The 23,852-nt window shown below is 46.3% G+C and overlaps 1 protein-coding gene across 19 annotated transcripts in view; it reads right to left on the bottom strand.

The window, feature by feature from the left end:
- Nucleotides 1–23,852, bottom strand: part of lap (phosphatidylinositol-binding clathrin assembly protein lap) — a 204,559-nt gene that overhangs the window by 102,051 nt on the left and 78,656 nt on the right. For 14 of the 19 annotated variants that reach the window (XM_076175214.1, XM_076175222.1, XM_076175223.1 and 11 more), the window contains exons 3-8: nt 14,204–14,278; nt 11,331–11,361; nt 5,478–5,492; nt 4,261–4,363; nt 498–735; nt 305–382 (exon numbers count right to left, since the gene is read on the bottom strand). In XM_076175214.1, coding sequence (XP_076031329.1) covers nt 305–382; nt 498–735; nt 4,261–4,363; nt 5,478–5,492; nt 11,331–11,361; nt 14,204–14,278 — 540 coding nt within the window. Of the gene's footprint in view, nt 1–304; nt 383–497; nt 736–4,260; nt 4,364–5,477; nt 5,493–11,330; nt 11,362–14,202; nt 14,279–23,852 lie in introns of all 19 variants that reach the window. The other 5 variants (XM_076175216.1, XM_076175228.1, XM_076175221.1 and 2 more) reach the window with 3 other exon arrangements.

Below are 23,852 nucleotides of genomic sequence, written 5' to 3'. Positions count from 1 at the left end.
GCTAGCTGCTGTGGAGCTGCAGGTTTCCAATTAGTGAAACTGAAGGCAACAATTATCACTGTTATAACATCCTTTGACTGACAGCATATACATTCGGGAACCCTCCACAATCTGTCATTCACTCTTATCAATGTTGCCAACGTCATTCTCATTCATTCTCTTTCAAACTACGTCATCTTCCACACTTTTCAAATATTTATTCAATGGCCTCACACTAGCACATCTAAAACTAACATTTCCAAGTCCACTCGTAATCACACATCCTCAAAACTTTGTCCTAAATTCTGATCTTGAAGAAACATACCTCTGCCACTTTTAAGAACTCTGATACTCTGTCCATTCGGATGAGGAACTTCTTGTAACAGTCCAGAGCTTCACGAGCCTGAAAAAAAATACCAAAATCAGACTTAAAAAGTAACAGATTTCAACAATATCATTGATAAAAAGATAACTATGGAAATATAAGTATCATCAGAATAAACTTCAGTCCTCTGTACCTGTTTTTTGTTCATCTCAAAATATTTTTCAAGAAGATTGATGATACCATCATTGTAGCATGCAAAGAGTCTAATTAGGTCTCGGAAAAGGAGAAGGAATGCGGCACTGATGACACCATTTGTGAGTTCATTGGCTGTGCAGTCAAAATCCAGCAGTGCATCAATCTGTGCTTGTAGTATTGGCAGTGTCTTAAGCAGTTTCTCAGTCTGCATTGTGCGCAAAGCCCCATCTTCTTTCCTGCAATGACAAGATTCCTACAATTCATGGAGAAATGACACCAAATTATAGCATTTTCCTGGTAACATCTTGGTTTGTAATCACCTCTCAAACTATCTTTTTCTTGTGCTCCAAAACTCAATGCCTGAGGGTGCTTTAGGTACTGGTACACAAGTTCTATCTATACCTATCTACAAAAAGGCCTCTTCACCCTTATAAGGGAGAGGGCCATCCAAGGCATGCACCAACCCTCCATCCATCCCACAATCATCCAACACCCATTTGTTTTCTCTTTCATCTTAGCTCCTTGTGAATAAAAAATCATTCCTGTCCCCCACCCACAGCCTGGGTCAGAAACAATCCAGCAGAACACAGCAATTCTACAGCAGGGCCCAACAACTGAAGCTGGTTTACCACCACCGTTTCATTTACATAGCAACACAAGTTCTCCTTAAGTATTTTTACACGTAATGAGGAATTCTGAAGTGATGACGCGATATGGTTTAACGTCACACACTCCCCACTATCGGGAGGCTAGGACGGTGCCCCTCACAGAGGACTTTGTAGCATGGAATTTAATGAACCATAATGCCCTTGGTTCAACTTCGCTGGTGGCAGGATTCGAACCGCCCTCACTTCAACCTTCGCCACAAGTAACGACGCCCTAACCCGCTCAGCCAGCGAGCTTTCTGAAGTAAAAGGACCAAAAATTGGTACATACAGGTGGTGGTCCTGCATGATGAAAGTCACAAGGAATCATCTCCATACCACCCCATTGAAAACCCACCAACACCATTACCTCGTCTGGAGGTACAGAATGTCTCTGGACTGGTCCTAAGACTCTCTATCACTTCCAACTTCACTTCCTCCACTTTTCCACAAAAAACTTGAGAACTAGTGACTGCTCACCTCTTCCAATTATTACAAGCCAGTGAATCGAAGAGTCCTACACTAATGTAACAACAAAGATAACAGTTAGATCTACAGGAAGGCCTAGGGAGCATTGCCAATTGCTATGGGGCCAGTGCCTAACAGGGCCACTGGTGTATGAAAAAAATGTGTGTTGTCCCCTGGGCCACTGCCAAGTAGGTGCACTGGTTTCTGGTCAGTGAAACTCAAGGGAACAATCAACTGCATGTACAAGTAAACTAACATGAAGTTCATCTATGTTCTACGTTGTGCAGGTCTAAAATTTTGTGGTTTTGCCTCCTGTATATAAATCTTCCAGGTATACAGATTACAATTCAAAAGTTCAAGAAAGCAATAAATTAAATCATGATTAATTTTTTCCTATTTGTTTACAAACTCAAGGTTTTGTTCACTATAATAGTCTTACTTTTTCAAGTTGGAGAGAGAGAGAGAGAGAGAGAGAGAGAGAGAGAGAGAGAGAGAGAGAGGGGGAGAGAGAGAGGGGAGAGAGAAGAGAGAGAGAGAGAAGAGAGAGAAGAGAGAAAGAGGGGAAGAGAGGAGGGAGTGAGAAAGACAGAGAGAAGGTGAGAGAGACAGAGGGAGAGAGAGAGAGGGAGGGGAGAGAGAAAGAGAGAGAGAGAGAGAGAGGGAGAGGGAGAGAGGGAGAGGAGATAGAGGGAGAGAGGGGGAGAGGGAGAGGAGAGAGGAGAGAGGGAAGAGAGAGAGAGGGGAGAGAGAGGAGAGAGAGGAAAGAAAAGAGAGGAGAGAGAGAGAGAGGAGAGAGGGGAGAGAGAGGAGAGAGAGAGAAGAGAGGAGGAGAGAGAGGAGAGGGGGGAGAGAGAGGAGAGGGGGGAGAGAGAGGAGAGGGGAGAGAGAGAAGGGAAAGGGGAGAGAGGGGAGAGAGAGAAGGGAGAGGGGAGAGAGAAGGGAGAGGGGAGAGAGAAGGTAGAGAGAGAGAAGGGAGAGGGAGAGAGAGAGAAGGGAGAGGGAGAGAGAGAGAAGGGAGAGGGAGAGAGAGAGAAGGGAGAGGGAGAGAGAGAGAAGGGAGAGGGAGAGAGAGAGAAGGGAGAGGGAGAGAGAGAGAAGGGAGAGGGAGAGAGAGAGAAGGGAGAGGGAGAGAGAAGGGAGAGAGAAGGGAGAGGGGAGAGAGAAGGGAGAGGGGAGAGAGAGAAGGGAGAGGGGAGAGAGAGAAGGGAGAGGGGAGAGAGAGAAGGGAGAGAGAGAAGGGAGAGAGAGAAGGGAGAGAGAGGGGAGAGAGAAGGGAGAGAGAGGAGAGGGGAGAGAGAGAGGAGAGGGGAGAGAGAGAGGAGAGGGGAGAGAGAGAGGAGAGGGGAGAGAGGGGAAGAGAAGATGGGGAGAGAAGGAGAGGGTGGAGGGGGAGAGGGGAGAGAGGGGGAGAGGAGAGAGGGGGAGAGGAGAGAGGGGGAGAGGAGAGAGGGGGAGAGAGAAGGGGAGACAGGGAGAAGGGGGGAGAGAGGGAAGGGGGGAGAGAGGGAAGGAGAGAGAGGGGAAGAGGGAGAGAGGGGGAAGTGAGAGGGAGAGAGGGGGAAGTGAGAGGGAGAGAGGGGGAAGTGAGAGGGAGAGAGGGGGAAGTGAGAGGGAGAGAGGGGGAAGTGAGAGGGAGAGAGGGGGAAGTGAGAGGGAGAGAGGGGGAAGTGAGAGGGAGAGGGGGAAGTGAGAGGGAGAGAGGGGGAAGTGAGAGGGAGAGAGAGGGGGAAGTGAGAGGGAGAGAGAGGGGGAAGTGAGAGGGAGAGAGAGGGGGAAGTGAGAGGGAGAGAGAGGGGGAAGTGAGAGGGAGAGAGAGGGGGAAGTGAGAGGGAGAGAGAGGGGGAAGTGAGAGGGAGAGAGAGGGGGAAGTGAGAGGGAGAGGGGGAAGTGAGAGGGAGGGAGAGGGAAGTGAGAGGGAGGGAGAGGGAGGGAGAGGGAGGGAGGGAGAGGGAGAGAGGGGAGAGGGAGAGAGGGGAGAGGGAGGGAGAGAGGGGAGAGGGAAAGAGAGGGGAGAGGGAAAGAGAGGGGAGCGGGAGAGGGAGAGAGGGGAGAGGGAGAGAGGGGAGAGGGAGGGTGATAGATAGAGGGGGAGAGTGAGAGAGGGAGAGTGAGAGAGAGTGAGAGAGAGTGAGAGAGAGGGGGGAGAGGGGGAGAGAGGGGGGAGAGAGGGGGAAGAGAGGGGAAGAGAGGGGAGAGAGGGGGAAGAGAGGGGAGAGGGGAGAGAGGGGAAGAGAGGGGGGAGAGAGGGGAAGAGAGGGGAAGAGAGGGGGGAGAGAGGGGAAGAGAGGGGGGAGAGAGGGGAAGAGAGGGGGGAGAGAGGGGAAGAGAGGGGGAGAGAGGGGAAGAGAGGGGGGAGAGAGGGGAAGAGAGGGGGGAGAGAGGGGGGAGAGAGGGGGGAGAGAGGGGAAGAGAGGGGAAGAGAGGGGAAGAGAGGGGAAGAGAGAGGGAGAGAGGGGAAAGAGAGGGAGAGAGGGGAAAGAGAGGGAGAGAGGGGAAAGAGAGGAGGAGATGGAGAAAAAGAAAGAGGGGGAGAGGGATAAAAAGGGGGGGAGAGGGATAAAAAGGGAGAGAGAGGGAAGGAGAGGGAGAGAGACAGAGACAAAGAGAGAATGCATACAACTTTACAAATAAAAATCATAAATACAATACCCGCGTTTGATTTTACAGAAGTCCATGGCCACAGTCCTGTAGGAGATTGCCTTTTCATTGATGTATTTGGCATAACGACGTATGAATGTGGACATATCATAACCTGTACAAGAGCAATAATTACTTAAAATCAAGAAGTTCCTTTTTTGTGTATCTGATTCATTGTTAGTACTTTATGGAATGCTTTATTAGATGCAACCCCAAATATATACATATCAGAATAAGAGATTAATTTTGTACAAATGATTATTAGAGAATGACACTAACAAAATATACATTACAGAATGTGACATTCCACAACACTGCCATTGCAACAACAAACATGAAAGACTAGACATTACCAGAAGAGAAAAATTTGTACAAAACTTCTTGGGCATATTATTTTGTACTTTACCTCAAATATATCAGATCTTCATCTATGATTAATACATAATTTGGAAACTATGAAAAATTATTTTGTATCTATGATTGGATACCTATACAAGTATTCATCACTTAGCTGCTCTTATATATCACTGAAGTTGTTAACATAAAACAATCTAGGAATATGAAAAAAAAAAAAAATTATAGAGTTCACATCTAATGGTCTTGTACAATTATTAAAACTCGCTGGAAAACACTCTGGAAAGAGAATATGCACTGGCCTTTCTTCTAAGCTATGCAATTAGTGTTCTCTTTTGCAAGTCAATTTTCAAGAAAAAGTTACAGACTTATTTGTTCAATAAAATGGTGTGACTCTAACCTGGAGGACTTCTATATGAATGTAAATTAAATAGCAGTCAATTTTGACAATTTTAACACCCTATCCCTCACTCTTAGCTTGAAGAAACCAAATACACAATTCTAATCATCACGGTTTATAAGGACATGACTGCTTTGAAAATAGCTGTGGTCAATGCTTGGCAAAAGAATTTTTCTTTCTTAATGCTTGAAAAAAGGAATCTTTCAACTCTAAGATAGCTATCATAAAATTTAGCCAACAAATAAAGATTCTCCAACCTTTTTCAACAGTCTTGTGTTTAATTACTCAGATAGTAATGGAAAGCTATTCATCATGGGAATTTTCTGAAAGATATATTCTGAATTCCTTTTCTCTTGTTCCTTCATAATCAAAATCGTTTCGAAACAAAAGTGATTCATGAGCTTAAATTGAGACTATCAATATAAAGACAATGCTGCCATTTTACCCTTGTATGTTGAGCACTCAGCTTACTTACTCATTTGAGGGTTGCCTGCAACAAAAAAGAAAAGGAAGGTTATTAGCACAAGTGAGAAAAACAATCTCATCGCAGAAAAAATCATAATTATATCATATATAATTAGTTGCACACTTTGGCAACATTTTTCAAGGTTAATGTTGTACATAATCACTTGTGATAATGTCTTTCTGCACAGACTTCCTGAATTTCATTCTAATCAGATTTCTAACATTTATTTACCATTACAAATACCCATTTTCATAAGGAAAACAAACAAACATTACACACTAAAATTTTCATACATGTTGGTTACTTAATCAGAACACCTAGTTTGAAATGTATTCATTCAGCTTTACTGTTACAGAAGAGGAATCTGTTCTGAAAACTGTAGAGAATAACCACACAGACAAAACACACTAGCAACATGCAAATATGCGACGAGTAGGCTATGGTACTCGAAGTGACTGGTAAAGTATTCCAGTGCTTGAAGTGGGTATAGTTTTGGCATAATGGAGAAAGAAGAAAGAATAACAAATGAACCAACTAAGAGAGGATTATGAATCACAATGGCAAAAGCCGACAAGACTGTGAGAATAAACACCTTGTGAGATCGAAACCTTTATTAGTACTACGTTTCGCTTGTTACAGCTTTTTCAAGTACAGACATGACACACACTCTGAGCACATATAAGCCAACAGGGAAGGAACTGGGAGAGGTTATCAGGGAGGGGTGGGTGGTAGGTGGAGGGGGAGGAGGGGGACGGGTGGGACTTGGTGGAGACAAAGGAGGACATTTCGGACAGTTTGTTGAAGTGGACTAAGGGGGACATTTCATACATTTATTTAATGCGGGTAACAGATGGATTATAGGAGGGGCGATATTAAACATGCCTCTGTTCTGCTCAATGGTTTTGAAGCTTTGAATGGCGGCCGCTTCGAGGCATTTTCTCCTCATCCTATCTGGTTCACTAAACAGAAGTTCTGCGTTATCCCAATCCATCAGGTGGTCGTTGGTGTTCCGGTGGATAACACAGGCGTTGGTGGTGATGTTGTTCCGGGAATCGTAGCGATGCTCCCGGATCCGGGTCTTCAGGTCACGGGAAGTCTCGCCGATGTATACTTTATCACATCCAGCACAGGGTATGCGGTAGACACCAGCGTTTTTTCCCCACATCTCGTCCTGGCTGTCATTCCTTCTTGAAAGCTCTTTGATAGTTCTGCTGGACTGGCCCACTACCTGAATGTTGCAACGCCCAAGTGTCCGGGTGAGGGTGGCGGTGACGCTGCTGGCTGGAAGGATAAGCCTCCTAGCTGGATCTTTTGTTGGTTCCCGCCAAACCTCCCACGTCCAGCCACCCTGTATGGGCACCCAAAACCCCACAAGCCCAATATACCCATGAGACCAATTACATCAGGGATCGGGAGTGCGCCACACAGACTGGCAGGTGCGCTGGCCAAACATTTGTCTCACCTTTTGGATACCATCAGCGGTGCTCATTTGAAACACTCAGGGGACCTATTGAATAGAATTAAGGACGTTCCTGTTCGCAACAAAAAGCTGGCCAGCCTGGATGTGACCTCGTTATTCACCCGTGTCCCGACCCTTAAAGCGATTGACCTCCTTAGGGCTAAAATCACTAGTTCCCACACTGACCTTCCTATTCCCCCCAATGACTTTGTGGATTTAGTACAGCTTTGTGTCCAATTTAATTACTTCAAATTCCAGGACCAGTATTTTCACCAAAGTTTTGGCATGGCCATGGGCTCTCCTTTGAGCGCTGTCCTTGCCAACCTGTTCATGGAATTTTTAGAAGCAGGGCCTTTCTCAGATATCGTTCCTGGCAACGTAGTATGGCTTCGCTATGTGGATGACATACTATTAATTTCCCCCAGACGGTTTGACATCCCCAAACTCCAAGCGGCTCTGAACGAGGTTGAGTCATCCATCCAGTTCACCTTGGAGGAAGAAATTAACGATTCCCTTCCATTTTTGGATACCCTTATTATCAAACATGATAATTTTTTAAAATTTACAGTCTACAGGAAACCAACCAATAAGGACGATTTGACTCACTTCCTATCCCACCATGACCTCAGTATTAAAAGAAGGTGTAGTCATAGGTTTCTACCTCAAGAGCTCTCAGAATTTGTAGCCCTGAATTCTTAGAGGACGAGTTTAGGCACATAAAGGAGGTTTTTCATAAATTAAAATATCCAGATGGCATCATCCACCAGTGTAAGAAAAAGGCACTCAAAATAATGAAAGGGCGGGAACCAACAAAAGATCCAGCTAGGAGGCTTATCCTTCCAGCCAGCAGCGTCACCGCCACCCTCACCCGGACACTTGGGCGTTGCAACATTCAGGTAGTGGGCCAGTCCAGCAGAACTATCAAAGAGCTTTCAAGAAGGAATGACAGCCAGGACGAGATGTGGGGAAAAAACGCTGGTGTCTACTGCATACCCTGTGCTGGATGTGATAAAGTATACATCGGCGAGACTTCCCGTGACCTGAAGACCCGGATCCGGGAGCATCGCTACGATTCCCGGAACAACATCACCACCAACGCCTGTGTTATCCACCGGAACACCAACGACCACCTGATGGATTGGGATAACGCAGAACTTCTGTTTAGTGAACCAGATAGGATGAGGAGAAAATGCCTCGAAGCGGCCGCCATTCAAAGCTTCAAAACCATTGAGCAGAACAGAGGCATGTTTAATATCGCCCCTCCTATAATCCATCTGTTACCCGCATTAAATAAATGTATGAAATGTCCCCCTTAGTCCACTTCAACAAACTGTCCGAAATGTCCTCCTTTGTCTCCACCAAGTCCCACCCGTCCCCCTCCTCCCCCTCCACCTACCACCCACCCCTCCCTGATAACCTCTCCCAGTTCCTTCCCTGTTGGCTTATATGTGCTCAGAGTGTGTGTCATGTCTGTACTTGAAAAAGCTGTAACAAGCGAAACGTAGTACTAATAAAGGTTTCGATCTCACAAAGAGAGGATTAGATGTAAGTATAGTGGAAAGCCCAAGAGGTGTAATCCCCAAAAGACACTGTCTCAGACACACCAAGGAAAATTCAAAGGTGGGAAAATAAAAGTTTTTCAGGGTTTCAAAGAAACCCAGGCAAAATAGGCAATAGCTTAGACAGAGATATTACATATAGTAATGCATTAAGGAATCACGAAGTAAATGATTTAAAATTGGATTATCGAGTGGTTCTTAGAGAATGGATTACGTTGCAAAAGAGTAATTAGCAAACGAGCAAAGAATTTGGCGACCTAAAGAGCAAAATTGAAATCCTAAAAAGAGAAAATGAAAGTGAAAAATGAGGACAAAAATAAAAATGAAGAATTGAAAAAGGTCAAAGAACGATTACAAGCAGTGACTGGAAAGGTGGAAGAGTCAAAGAAATAGACCTCACTGAAATAAAAAAATCAATGAAACAAGAAAAGGAAAATAAAAAAATATCCTTTAGTGAAATAGTACAAAAACAGATGGAGTAAAATACAAAAGAAACAGTCATAAAAGTTATTAAAGAAAAGGAGATTTGGGTGAGAGTTACAGTTGACAAAGGTAAGTGCATTGTGGTCCATGGTATCCAGGTAAAACATGATATGTATAGATACCAGAGAGAAAAGGAGAAGGAAATAGCTAAGGAAATTTTGAAAGAAATACAGTATTAAGGACAAAATCTTGATGAAGAAATTGATGAAATCCACAGAATAGGCAAATATTCAAGAGAAAACAACAGACCGCTGAAAATAAAACTAAGAACTCAAATGATAGAGATATTATTAAAAGCAGTTAAATTGGCTAACAGCGAGAAATTCAAACATATATGGATACAAAAGGAAATGAGTGATGAGGAAAAAGAGAAAGACAGAGCTCTCAGAATTGAAGCCAATGACATAAATGAGAAAAGAACAGACAGAAAAAAAACGAGTTTTTTTGGAGTGTTGGACTTGAGACTGAAAAAAATTGTACATAAAAAAATGGAAACTTAAACCAAAAAAAAAAAAAGGAAGGATAATATGAAACTAAAGGTGGCATACACAAATATTGACGGCATGATCTCTGGAATCAATGAACTAAATGACTATCTAGAAACAGAAAAACCTGACATGAGAATTGTGGAGACAAAGCTGAAAGGAAATATATCAACAAGCATAGTGGGACAAGGTCTATACAACCACTGGGTGAAAAATAGAACAGAAAAGCAGGGAGGTGTCACAATATTGACCAAAAAGGGTCTAAATGTGACAAGGATAAATGAAGGCCAAAGTTATGTAGAATTAATTATGATCAAAATTGTAAACAAAAGGATGAAAGGCAGAAAATTTGTTGTAGTGTATGTACCACCAAAAACATAGGCTTGGTCGGATAGTGAACATTCTAAATTACTGGAAGACACAATGAATGCGCTAAACAAGTTACTGAGAGAGGATGGAAACATAGTAATCATGGTTGATTTTAATGCAAAGGATATAATCTAGGAAGAAATGATAGTTAAAGGGGGAGAGGATCATTGGAGCAACATCCTACTAGATATGACCATTGAATACACCCCAACTCAATGGGTTAAGGAAAATACTAGATATAGAAACAATGAGGAACCGTCGAAACTAGACTTAATAATAACTTCTGAACCAGATATTGTGAACAAAATGGAGTACAAACATTAAGAAATGTAACATAATAGAATTTGGAAAAAGCAAAAATAGAGTAGCGGGTCAATACAAAATTGGAAACAAAGATGTCAAAAAAGTCAATTCAGAAAGGGACCTGGGAGTAATCATCTCAAACGACTTGACACCTGACAAACACGTCAACAAATTATTTGGAAAAACTTTTAACTTACTAAGATCAATGAAAGTGGCCTTCAACTACATAGATGAGGAGATGGTTAAAAAAATAGTGGTTACACTGATAAGACCTAAACTAGAATATGCCGCAACATTGTGGGCACCCAGCACAAAGAACATAAGAAAATTAGAAAGAATTCAAAGAGCAGCGACAAAAATGGCACCTACACTGGCAAATCTGACATCTGAACAAAGATTGGAGAAACTACATCTGTCAACATTGGAATAGAGAAGAGAAAGAAGTGATATATTGACCATTTACAGAATTATGAAAGGGATGGAAATCCTCAATAGAGATGACTTATTAAAGTGGGACAGAAGAGAAACAAGAGGACAAAAAGAAACTAAAGGACACTTATAGAAGAGACCTGAAAAAGAATAGCTTCCCACATAGAGTGATTGATATCTGGAACAAACTGAACAGAGAAATGGTGAATGCCAAAACTATACTACGAGCATAGCTCTCATCCTGTAAAATACAACTAGGTAAATACATGCACACACACTTGCTCACTGACCTGCTCCTTCAATGTTTGTAACACTGCCCAGTACAGTATTAAAACAATACCAATGATAACGAAGATTACCCAAGACAACCACCTAAATGCCCACATCAAAGATCACACCCTCCACTACCCCACATACACATAATACAGATACAACACAACATATCTTCACCATGAAATTTGTAGGACAGACCTGTGGATATGGCTGTCGAGTGACAGTGCAAGGAGATTAAGCAATTTCAACCAATCAATCCATTACCCCAAGTCCTTCTTGCAGTTTTACTAATGGATGCCTCTTTGATTTATGGTTGTCTGGAGTGAGTAATATTACTGTTGGCTTTTTTTAAGGAAGGCCTCCATTCTATCATTTCTAAGCCATTGTTCTAGTTTGTCTAAGTAGGCCCGGGAGTTCTTAACAGCTATTCTGTAGTTGCTATGTTGGATTATTACTTGGCAAATTATTACAGGTAAATATATAAAACAAAGTGCAGACTTACTTTGTCCTTGTGTGTTATGAGTACCACCAGCAGAGAGCATGAAAAGGAAAAGGGTCATTATCATTGGGTTTATCAAGAAATAAAGACCAAACTTCAAATGGCAGAGATCAGGTCACACCACAGCAAAACACAAACATCAGTTTAACAAAAATATCAAAGAAGCAGTTTTGACCATACATACATATAAAGCACCAACATTTATAGACAAAAGCATAAAGGGACTGTACATTATTTTAGGGCAGTATGAATCACAAAAAAAAAAAATAATAATAATAATAATTCTGTACAGTATACCAAGAAATCTTTAAACTGTAACAACAGTCTAAGCATACACCCACTCTACTCCCATCCAAAAATCCATTCATTACACCTCCTCAAAGGTCCGAGGCAATGCTGAAAGGAATAGCACCTCCACCACAGCAGGTCCCAACAGATGAAGTTAGTTGCCCCACCACTAATTAATTACATGGTGCCTCCCACTTCCCCAACCCCCAATCACTTGAGAAATATGGAGGGAACAAGAAGACATCCCTTTGGGCTGGATACTTTTTCATCCATTTACGACTACTCTATGTTCACACCTATCTTTAGTCCTCTTGCCTTCCTTGCTCAGATATTCCTCCTGCATTCAGTGACCCCCATCACTCCATTCATCCGTCTTATTCTTCATATTCTCACATTCCCTCCATCCAATTCTGTTTTCCACACTTGCTTAATAAAATCTTACGACAGTATTAACATATCAGCATTAAGCAGTTCCCCTTAGATTTCAACCATTTCAAAGTACAAAAAGAGGAAGTATTCATCAGTTTCCTCTGGTCTCTTGTAGATCTGTGGTCTCCCAAGAGGTATTCAGAAACAGCCTCCTATATACTTAGGTTAGCCCAAAGATCCCACACAAAAATTATCTATTACTCTCTGTACCGTGTGAAAACTGGGCTGAGCAAGGTTACGAGGTCTTGTGTAAAATTTATATTTCCATTATTTTCACACGTTCCAAAGTAAAGATTTTGGTTTATTGTGTATATAGTCAGTGGGGCCTTTGACATAGCCTGCCAACATCTTTATGGCTTGTTCTTCACTGCTTTCTTTCTTGTTTGTGTTCCTGGACACTGGGAATCATGGAGTAATTGTATAGTTGAGCATAGTATGTATCCTTTACTATAAATTTACTGTTTGTACACCATAAAAATTGCCTCATCCTTGCAACCATTCTGTACTTTCCCTCTCACGTTTCTTGTATTGGGGTAGAGGGGGGTTGAATACCAGAAGTGCATCAGGGTGAAGGCCAGGTGTCACGGTGTATGCAGCGTCCCAAAATGGTTACATTTTTGTTTAATGGTAAGTGCCCTTTCTTCTCAATGCTGGCTGGGTGTTTTCTGACTGTCTGGAGCAGGCAGAATCACTGAGAGGGATTGAAAGGGATTTAAGGGTTATAGTGACACTTTTGTGTCAGACCAATTCGTCAATTAATCCAATGTCCCAGGTCTTTCTTGCAGGTGACCCATCACTCCCTCGTAATCAGCAATGCTCACTGGATGGCCCATAGGTCACTAAAGGATTTTTTTTTTTTCAGAGATAAACTAGTGTAAGTTAATCTAAGATGAGGTGCTCAGTGTCTTCTGTGTGATGTTTGCATTTAAGGCAGTTTCTGTGGCCAGGCTTATTCTGTGTTTTCTTTGCGCTGGATAGTGACCGGAATACAAGCATCCTTGTGTGGTTCTTGTTATCTTGGGAGTAATTTTTCTGTGGGACTGATGTTAATCAAAATACATTACAATAAATGAATAAATAAATAAATAAATAATTAATCAAATAAAAGACATTCAAAAGACTAAAAATACAGTACTGTATTACAATTACATCTAAAGCTAATTTACACTATATACATACTTTTTATCACAAATACCGTTAGATAAAGAGCGAGTACTCTTTCTGTTTAAATACATATAAATACATACTGGTCAATACATTTTACTGTACACACGGCAAACCCTTGACATAATAACCTTCCAACCATCGTAATGGTGAATTCTGACTGAATTTCTTTGGTATAAAATGTATTATATCACTTATATGCTACATTAACCATCGTTCTTTTATATTTTCCTTCCTTATTAGGATATGTTGAAAGTCAAAATTCAATAATACAGTGGAAATTAAGGTTTTCAAATACACTCCATAAATAGATGGCAACTGTAATCTAATGTTTTTGTTGACGTCATTTACAATGTGGACAAAATTTTGAGGTTTAAGAATACATACTTTCACGATTTCACTAATACAATTAAAAATTAAAACATCTGTGATATTTCGGAGTGTTTTCATCGATGAAACGAATGTTGCAAATTTGAACGTGGCAGCGGCGAGAGAATGAAAAGTAGTATGGCATGACAAAGTGAATATTGACGACATTCGCGTGAATCTATTAGAAAATATCCACCGAATTTACTCTCTCATGCGCGCGCGCACGTGTGATTGACCATGGTCTTGGATCACGTGTTGGACTCGTGATCAACAGCTATTTCCCTACCGGAAGAGAGTTCAGAGCTCATATATGACTGATCTATGGGTAAAGCTGTGACCTTACACTTACACGCACATACACCCCCCCAACTCCCCACCCACGAGAGTTGAAGTAACGACTCGCTGCACAGCAATACTGAAATTATTTCAGCCCTGTGTGTGTGTGTGTGTGTGTGTGTGTGTGTGTGTGTGCGCGCGCGCTTGTGTACATTGATGGACGTTTCCGTATGTGAAACAGATCTACATAATCATTTTACGCTCCCATAAACATTGAACTTTCCAGACATTCTTCAATATGTCTATTTTGCATCTTAAAACACGTCTAGAATTAGAATATTCAACTTACCTGCAACTCCCGTTTTGTCCAAAAATCCTCCTAAATTGAAGTTGCAGTTGCTTGATGCTAAATACTGTGTAAATCTCTGGAAGAAAGATAGAAAAATTCACGAACACAAGAGCAAAACAAAACATTTTAACAACTCATCTCTATTTGATGAATATGCATTTGAAATAATTGAGATGAGTCATTCCAGTAATTTGTATCAATTACGTAATTCTCAAATCCACCCAAAAACTACTCAACTCTCGAAAAAGTACTGCAAAGCATAAACTATTTTTATATTATCTATACCAACAAACAATATTCAACAACAACAAGGGCAACGTCAATGTCTATCGACTTTTTAATTTAGTTTCTACAAAACATTACGTCAAGTCTAAATCAAATTCAAACAAAACGAGTAACGATCGGCAGCAACAATACCACTAACATCAGAACGCTGCGTGAACGGTAATCCAGTCTAAGTACAAATTATTACAAAACTGCAAATAATTATAATTATATTTTCATGATTCATATAACACAAAAAAGTACGTGAAATATATTGACTACCACTTTCGTAGTTCCCACAATGCCATTTTGATCTTACAAAAACAAAGTTATTGTTATAATAAAAGAACATTCGTAATCGGGCAGAACAAGCTGGTCATGTCCTGCTTGTTGTATGAGGACCACAAACACACATACACACATACACACACACACACACACACACACATTTGATCCACTTAAGAATAAAATATGTAAAGAAAATGTAGTGTAATTAAGTCGGTGGTCGGTTGGTCAACCTACGGCCATCCCTTCACGTTTGAAATGTGCGCGCGCGCGCGTGTGTGTGTGTGTGTGTGTGTGTGTGTGTGTGTGTGTGTGTGTGTGTGTGTGTGTGTGTGTGTGTGTGTGTGTACGCCAGGATTACACAAGTGTAAATGTTGCGAAACAAGTAATCGGGACAGACGAGACTGGCAAGTCAGAGATTATGAGCCTACGCCGGGAGGCGCTGAGTAGTTGCGGCCGAAGCCTTTGCCCTATTATGCACTATAGGTAGTGTTGGGGCAAGTATGAAGTCACTGCTGGGAATCTGAGACACGTAGGGGACTCGAACTCATAACTAAGTGAATGCGAGACCAGCACGTTCCCCATTACGCCACCCGGGCATTAAGCTCGTTTCCTCCAAGCTCCAATTCAATGCCACTTTTGATGTCATTTCCCTTTAGAAGCTTACAGACCTGTATCTAGTCACCACTGAGTCCACGTTTTTTTTTTTGTTTTTTTTTTTAGGGGGTGGGGGTAGATTCACGTTTTAGTCGATTTTCGTATGATTTATCTTTTCTATTTGGAATCGGTTTTGTGGCTCGCCGTTGTACTTTTTGCAATCTGTCAATGTCTTTAATCAGATTCGGTGACCATATGAACACAGCATATTCCAAATTTGGACGAACGAACGATTTGTATAGCTTGTTAATGAGAGATGGACTTTTGAATAATATAAAAAAAAATCGCGCAGTCCTAGAATCTTATTTGCTTTCTCAAAGACATACACTAATTAGACGACTTGAGATCATTACCGATAATTACGCAGATATATTTTTCACTATCCACTTTTGTTAACGAATTTCCAAATAACTTTTAATCGTACTTACTGTTATTTTTACCTATGTGCATAACCTTGCATTTACTCTTGTTAAATTTCATTAGCCACTTTTCAGACCATTGCTGTAGTTTATCTAAATCTTCTTTAATATCTAGTTGGTTTAAATGATCATTTGCCATTCCGCACAGTTTTGTATTATCAGCAAATTTGAAGACGATAGATTTTAGTCCGTGGTCTATATCATTTATATATACTATTAATAGAAGTGTCCCAAGAACGGAACCCTGAGGAACTCCACATGTGATATTTTTCCATCTAGAAGTTTTGCCATTTAGAAGAACTCTTTTCGATCGTTTAACCACTTATTCCGTGTGAAGCTATTTTAGTAAGTAGCCTTTCGTGGGGTACCGTATCAAAATATTTTGCAAAGTCTTGATATATTAAATCTATATTGTTTTGTCATAATTCGAGATGACTGTTGTAGAATTCGAGTAAGTCACGCAAGAACGTTTCCGCCCGAATCTATATCATTTGTCAAACGTTTACTTTTAGATGGTGTTCGATAGCATCTCTGATGATAGTTTCCATAATTCTCCTACGATTGAAGTTAAGCTTATAGGCCTGTAGTCATTTGGTTTCTTTGTCACCTTTTTTGAGTATGGGAGTAGGATGAATTTCTTGAAAATAACAGTGGACAAGTCTATAAAGGTGTAAATATGACGTACAGGATGAAGAAATATCGTCTGAGCAACAGAGCATTTACTAAATATTTACTCCAAATAGACCGTTGACAGCCAAATTAAAAATTATGGGGGTAGAGAGAAATCATAAAAATAAAATTAAAATAAATACTGGACTAAAAATAAATAAACGAATAAAAATAAATAAAAAAGGATGAGAGGCTCCACTGTTGAATACAACCGTTTTGTTAGTTTTCTTTAAAATCAAATCTACTTCGCTGAGGCTGGATGCGGAAGGCCCACGCTGCCTTCCCACCCGTAGGCTACGCTTATGGACTACAAGGTGTTTTCGGATGTATTTGAAAACATGCGCGCCTCAAAGACCACAGCAGTAGTCCTCCTCCTGCTGCCGTCGCTGCTATTCATGGCACCAGCAGGCGGTACCAGCTGCAGCAGCCCCCTTGACGTCAGTGGCTTCGCTAGTTGACGCACGCAATAACGCATGCACGCACTCGCATACGACGCATCAAAAGCCAAACGTCTCTACGACAACAATGACGATATGACGTCACAGGGCGACGCGAATGGAGGCGGTGGCGGCGGCGCCGGCCCAGTCTGCTCAGTTGGTTAGCTAGGAGCGGATGATTTTATTCAAACCAAGGCATCATTTAAAATGTAGTTATTAGACCCTTGCGAGAACCAGTCGACGTGTATATTGATTCTGGCTCAGTGCCGAGAGAGAGAGAGAGGAGAGAGGAGAGTCATATTGCAAGCTGCGGAATGACGTCATATCGCTAATTCTCCTCCCCTCTCCAAATCTGAAGTTGAACTAAGACATTTAGTCGCCATTTTTATCCAGAAGGAACAGAAGTACTGACAACAATTTCTGTAAAATCAATAATACAGTTCGTGATTTTTATTTGACCAGTATATTTTTTATTGTGGGCATGGTATACACACAATACATATACACATATTCGAACGCACGTACACACACACATACACACATGTACACGTACATTACATGCATATGTATGTAAATACGCAGATACACACACACAATTTGGTTTTAGTAATGGAAGATTATGTACCACAAACTTAATATGCTTTTAGTCAAGATTAATAGAAATAATACAAGAAAGACAGATGGGCAGATTGTGCTTTCTTGGACTTGCAAAAGGCTTTTGACAAAGCACTACACAAAAAGCTAAGAAAATTTGAAATAATAGGTGGAATACAAGGAAAGTTATTGGAATGGATGAGAGATTTCTTGAACGGGAGAAAAATGAGGATCGTACTTAAGAGACAAGAACTCAAATTGGGAAGATATGATAAGTGGAGTCCCACAAGGCTCTGTATTGGCTCCGATAACGTTTGCTATTTGTATAAATGACAAGGATGGATGTGTAAAGCCACTTTCACCGTTACTGGAAATTCACTGTTACTGGAAACCTGGAAACAGTCTTGGCAAAGTGTTCCGTCGTCCTGGCAGTGATCTTTGGACCCAAAATTTACTATAAAACATCCCGATTCACTGATGGTTTGGGGTGCTTTTGGCTACCATGCTTTGAGGTCTTTCCACTTCGAAAAGATACTATGACGTCACGAGGCAAGTGTCGTCGCCGCTACCCTATCAAGTCATGTCGTCATTTATTTCTTCTAAGTGAAATGACCTCTTCTTGATATTGTATGAACTCTTCTACGTAAGGGTTCAATGCGCCAACGTCATCACACACACATGCACACACGCACGCGCAAACACACACACACACAATTATCGAAGTGCTGATATCTCTTGCTTGGACAATATTTCTTCCTCTTCCGAGCCCAAAATGAGGAGACTGAAGAACTTGCTTACTCGTACATGGGCAGTAGAAGCGTCATGCGCATCTCACCCTATTTCAAAGTTCTCCATAGCAGGACATCCACAAACGTGGGTGCGAGGTAAGATCATTTCAATGCAGGACAATGAATAGTGTCCCAAAACAGGGGGCTGGGGGTGGGGTGGGTCACTTTTGAAGGGCACTGGTGTCTTGCCAGTCGCCACGTCAGGGACATTAGGACCTCTTGGTTATGAAAAGACGAAATAATGGTCCCCTTTGTCTAGAGGTGTAAAAAATCCAGCTAATGAAGAAGATTTACGGCTGTCGTCTTGACGACTAGACTACGACTCTAGTTGTCTGGTGTCAGAAGCTTGGACGAATCCCCCCCTAGCACAACAGACAAATTCTTCAACGGCTGGACATGTATAGACTCAATGCGTACCGAAAAGGAGCTCACAGCCTGATGACCCTGAATGAGGCCCCGCACAAGATGCGAGGCCCTAAAAGGGCAATTCCATTTAGTCCAGGGGACGGAAAGAGGCCAAATACAATAAAGATTGTTTTTTCTTAAAGATCACTACAAGTTTCGGCCAGTCTGATCCCCAGTGCAAGTTCGATCTGCGTGCTCTCGAACTTGCACTCTCTTGCTCGGCCTGAGCCTTTTCTTGTCTCAGCGTCGCTGTGTTGCCTTCGGCCGGAGCCACGGGTGCAACAGGTCTACGAGCCGAACCCGCCACGTCGAGCCATCTTAGGTCTCGATATCACAATAACCTCCATCAGAGTTGTGGTTTGGGGTTTCCACGAAAACATTCCCTGACGATGACTAAAAACATACATACATACATACATACATACATACACACACACACATACATACTCGTACACATGCACCTCCGTCAACAGTGCCTTCTCACAAAGGCCCCGGCGGCTGGCAGACGGCATAAACTGCCGTGATGCAATTAAGAGTAATTACTATCTCACCTGAAACTCAGGGTCAAGGTTCTGCTTACGACCAGCAAGCTGGAATGCGATCCAACATGTTTTTAGTCTCTCTCTCTCTCTCTCTCTCTCTCTCTCTCTGTGTGTGTGTGTGTGTGTGTGTGTGTGTGTGTGTGTGTGTGTGTGTGTGTGTGTGTGTGTGTGTAGGAAGGGAGGGGAGGAAGAGGGGAGAGGAAGAGGGGAGGGGGAGGAAGAGGGGAGGGGAGGGGGAGGAAGAGGGGAGGGGGAGGAAGAGGGGAGGGGGAGGAAGAAGGGAGTGGGGGAGGAAGAAGGGAGTGGGGGAGGAAGAAGGGAGTGGGGGAGGAAGAAGGGAGTGGGGGAGGAAGAAGGGAGTGGGGGAGGAAGAAGGGAGTGGGGGAGGAAGAAGGGAGGAGGAGGAATCACGGTCTTGGACTTGGCAGAGTTGTCGTCGTCGTCGTCACTGCCATCCTCCTCCTCCTCCTCCTCCTCTTCATCCCCCGAGGGTCATTGCCAAGGTCAAAGCGTTCGCAGGTCACGACGCTCAGCCAGCCCGTCTCTCAAAGGAAGAAGCACATGACGGTGCCGCCGTCCCCACTGGCAGGCCGCTCCTTTCTCCTAGACAGAACCTCCTGATCAGACGAGCAGTCCCCTTCTGTCGTATTTCATGGATCCCCGACATTAACAGGGCGATGGTTGGTTCACCGTCAACAGTTTATCATCTAACGTGAAATCAGATCATGTCCTCCCTCTCTCTCCCTCCTTTCCTCCCACCTTCCTCCTTCCTCCTCCTCCCCTCCCTTCCCTCTGGAAACTCGCTGTTACACATGGATGCAATTCTTGCCGGGCTCGCTACTGCCCCCCCCTCCACCCGCTGCTGAGTAGCGAGAGTGGCACAGAGCATTGCGGGAAACTCCCCAACCCACACACACACACACGCCCATCTCCCCCCCCTACCACCACCTCCCCCCAAACTGGACACCTGTACTGGTGCTATCCAACGTCATACCGAGCCAAACTCCCAGATTCACCAATATGGGTCGGGGGCCAGTAGAGGTGAGGGTGCTTGGGGGAGGGGGAGGGTGCTTGGGGGAGGGGGAGGGTGCTTGGGGGAGGGGGAGGGTGCTTGGGGGAGGGGGAGGGTGCTAGCGGTAGTGAGAGGGTGCTTGGGGGAGGGTGAGGGTGCTTGGGGGAGGGTGAGGGTGCTTGGGGGAGGGTGAGGGTGCTTGGGGGAGGGTGAGGGTGCTTGGGGGAGGGTGAGGGTGCTTGGGGGAGGGTGAGGGTGCTTGGGGGAGGGTGAGGGTGGTTGGGGAGGGTGAGGGTGGTTGGGGGAGGGTGAGGGTGGTTGGGGGAGGGTGAGGGTGGTTGGGGGAGGGTGAGGGTGGTTGGGGGAGGGGGAGGGTGGTTGGGGGAGGGTGGTTGGGGGAGGGTGAGGGTGGTTGGGGGAGGGTGAGGGTGGTTGGGGGAGGGTGAGGGTGGTTGGGGGAGGGTGAGGGTGGTTGGGGGAGGGTGAGGGTGGTTGGGGGAGGGTGAGGGTGGTTGGGGGAGGGTGAGGGTGGTTGGGGGAGGGGGAGGGTGGTTGGGGAGGGTGAGGGTGGGGAGGGTGAGGGAGGCGTGGGGAGAGGGAGGCGAGGGGAGAGGGAGGCGTGGGGAGAGGGCGGCGGGGGGTGAGGGAGGCGTGGGGTGTGGGTGGCGAGGGTGAGGGTGGCGAGGGGTGTGGGTGGTGAGGGGTGAGGGTGGCGAGGGGTGAGGCAGGCAAGGGGTGAGGGAGGTGTGGGGGTGAGGGAGGTGTGGGGTGAGGGAGGTGTGGGGTGAGGGAGGTGTGGGGTGAGGGAGGTGGGGTGAGGGAGGTGTGGGGTGAGGGTGGCGAGGGGTGAGGGAGGTGTGGGGTGAGGGTGGTGTGGGGCGAGGGAGGTGTGGGGTGAGGGTGGTGTGGGGCGAGGGAGGTGTGGGGTGAGGGTGGTGTGGGGTGAGGGAGGTGTGGGGTGAGGGTGGTGTGGGGTGTGGAAGGTGTGGGGAGAGGGAGGCGTGGGGAGAGGGAGGCGTGGGGAGAGGGAGGCGTGGGGAGAGGGAGGCGTGGGGAGAGGGAGGCGTGGGGAGAGGGAGGCGTGGGGAGAGGGAGGCGTGGGGAGAGGGAGGCGTGGGGAGAGGGAGGCGTGGGGAGAGGGAGGGGGGGGGGGAGGGTGGCGAGGGGTGAGGGTGGCGAGGGGTGAGGGTGGCGAGGGGTGAGGGTGGCGAGGGGGTGAGGGTGGCGAGGGGTGAGGGAGGTGTGGGGTGAGGGTGGCATATTTGAAATTTCATTATTCTCATTAAACAATGAATTTGGATGAAACTACTTCACGCCCCCTTGTATCCTTCTCATGTCTCCCAAGTGGGGTGGGGGCGCCCCCACCCCCTAGTTTATGAAACCACTGCTCTAACAAATGGATAGTTCCCCCCGCCCCGCCCCGCCCCGCCCCATCCTCTTCACTTGGTCCGCCCATCCATCGGTCAGCCGATCTGAAGCGCGGAGACTTCCCGACCTGGGGCTGGGGTCTCAAGGAAAGATTTCCAAAACCATCTCGCACCACCCAACATAAAGTCTCTTGCAACACAAAAGGGCGAGAGGGAGGGGAAGGAGGGGGAGAGGGAGGGGGAAGGAGGGGGAGAGGGAGGGGGAGAGGGAGGAGGGGAGGGGGAGGGGGAGGGGAGAGGGAGGGGGAAGGAGGGGGAAGGAGGGGGAGAGGGAGAGGAAGGAGGAGGAGAGGAAGGAGCGGGAGAGGGAGAGGGAAGGAGGGGGTGAGGAAGGAGGGGGAGAGGGAGAGGAAGGAGGGGGAGAAGGAGGGGAAGAGGGAGGGGAAGAGGGAGGGGAAGGAGGGGAAGAGGGAGGGGAAGGAGGGGGAGAGAGGGGAGGGAGGGGGAGAGAGGGGGAAGGAGGGGGAGAGAGGGGAGGGAGAGAGGGGAGGGAGAGGGGAAGGAGGGGGAGAGAGGGGAAGGAGGGGGAGAGAGGGGAAGGAGGGGGAGAGAGGGGAAGGAGGGGGAGAGAGGGGAAGGAGGGGGAGAGAGGGGAAGGAGGGGGAGAGAGGGGAAGGAGGGAGAGAGAGGAGAAGGAGGGGGAGAACGAGGGGAAGGAGGGGAGAAAGAGTGGAAGGAGGGGAGAAAGAGTGGAAGGAAGGGGAGAAAGAGGGGAGGGGGAGGGGGAAGGAGGGGAAGGAGGGGGAGGAGGGGAGAGAAGGGGAGGGGGAGGAGGGGAGAGAAGGGGAGGGGGAGGAGGGGAGAGAAGGGGAGGGGGAGGAGGGGAGAGAAGGGGAGGGGGAGGAGGGGAGAGAAGGGGAGGGGGAGGAGGGGAGAGAAGGGGAGGGGGAGGAGGGGAGAGAAGGGGAGGGGGAGAAGGGGAGAGGGGAGGGGGAGGAGGGGAGAGGGAATGTGGGAGAGGGAAGGGGAGAGGGAGTAGGGGAGAGAGAAAGGGGAGGGGAGAGGGAAGGGGAGGGGGAGGAGGGGAGAGGGAGGATAGGGGGAGGAGGGGAGAGGGAGGATAGGGGGAGGAGGGGAGAGGGAGGATAGGGGGAGGAGGGGAGAGGGAGGATAGGGGGAGGAGGGGAGAGGGAGGGGGAGGAGGGGAGAGGGAGGGGGAGGAGGGAGAGAGGGAGGGGGAGGAGGGAGAGAGGGAGGGGGAGGAGGGAGAGAGGGAGGGGGAGGAGGGGAGAGGGAGGGGGAGGAGGGAGAGAGGGAGGGGGAGGAGGGAGAGAGGGAGGGGGAGGAGGGAGAGAGGGGGATGGAGGGAGAGAGGGGGAAGGAGGGTGAGAGGGGGAAGGAGGGTGAGAGGGGGAAGGAGGGTGAGAGGGGGAAGGAGGGTGAGAGGGGGAAGGAGGGTGAGAGGGGGAAGGAGGGTGGGAGGGGGAAGGAGGGTGAGAGGGGGATATGGTGAGAGAAGGGGATATGGTGAGAGGGAGATATGGTGAGAGGGAGGGTGATGGTGAGAGGGAGGGTGATGGTGAGAGGGAGGGTGATGGTGAGAGGGAGGGTGATGGTGAGAGGGAGGGTGATGGTGAGAGGGAGGGAGAAGGTGAGAGGGCGGGGGGTATGTTGAGGGAGGGGGATATGTTGAGGGAGGGGGATATGGTGAGAGGGAGGGTGAGTGAAGGAGGGTGACAGGGAGGGTGAGAGGGAGGGGGAGTGGGGTGAGAGGGAGTGAAGGAGAGCGAGAGGGAGGGAAGGAGTGGGGTGAGAGGGAGGGGGAGTGGGGTGAGAGGGAGGGGGAGTGGGGTGAGAGGGAGGGGGAGAGAGAGGGAATGGGAGTGAAGGAAGAGAGGAAGCGGGGAAGGAGGGTGAGAGGGGAGTGAAGGAGGGTGAGAGGGGAGTGAAGGAGGGTGAGAGGGGAGTGAAGGAGGGTGAGAGGGGAGTGAAGGAGGGTGAGAGGGGAGTGAAGGAGGGTGAGAGGGGAGTGAAGGAGGGTGAGAGGGGAGTGAAGGAGGGTGAGAGGGGAGTGAAGGAGGGTGAGAGGGGAGTGAAGGAGGGTGAGAGGGGAGTGAAGGAGGGAAAAGGGGTGCGAGGGAGGGGAGGTAGGGGAGTGAAGGAAGTGGAAGGGGGAAGTGAATGAAGGGGAAGAGGGGTGAGAAGGAGGAG

Source organism: Oratosquilla oratoria, chromosome 37, assembly GCF_046742065.1.
Source record: "Oratosquilla oratoria isolate Oo_2021 chromosome 37, ASM4674206v1, whole genome shotgun sequence".
NCBI lineage: Eukaryota > Metazoa > Arthropoda > Malacostraca > Stomatopoda > Squillidae > Oratosquilla > Oratosquilla oratoria.
The sequence above is the reverse complement of the archived record's forward strand: the minus strand, read 5'-3'. Positions and strand labels throughout refer to the sequence as shown.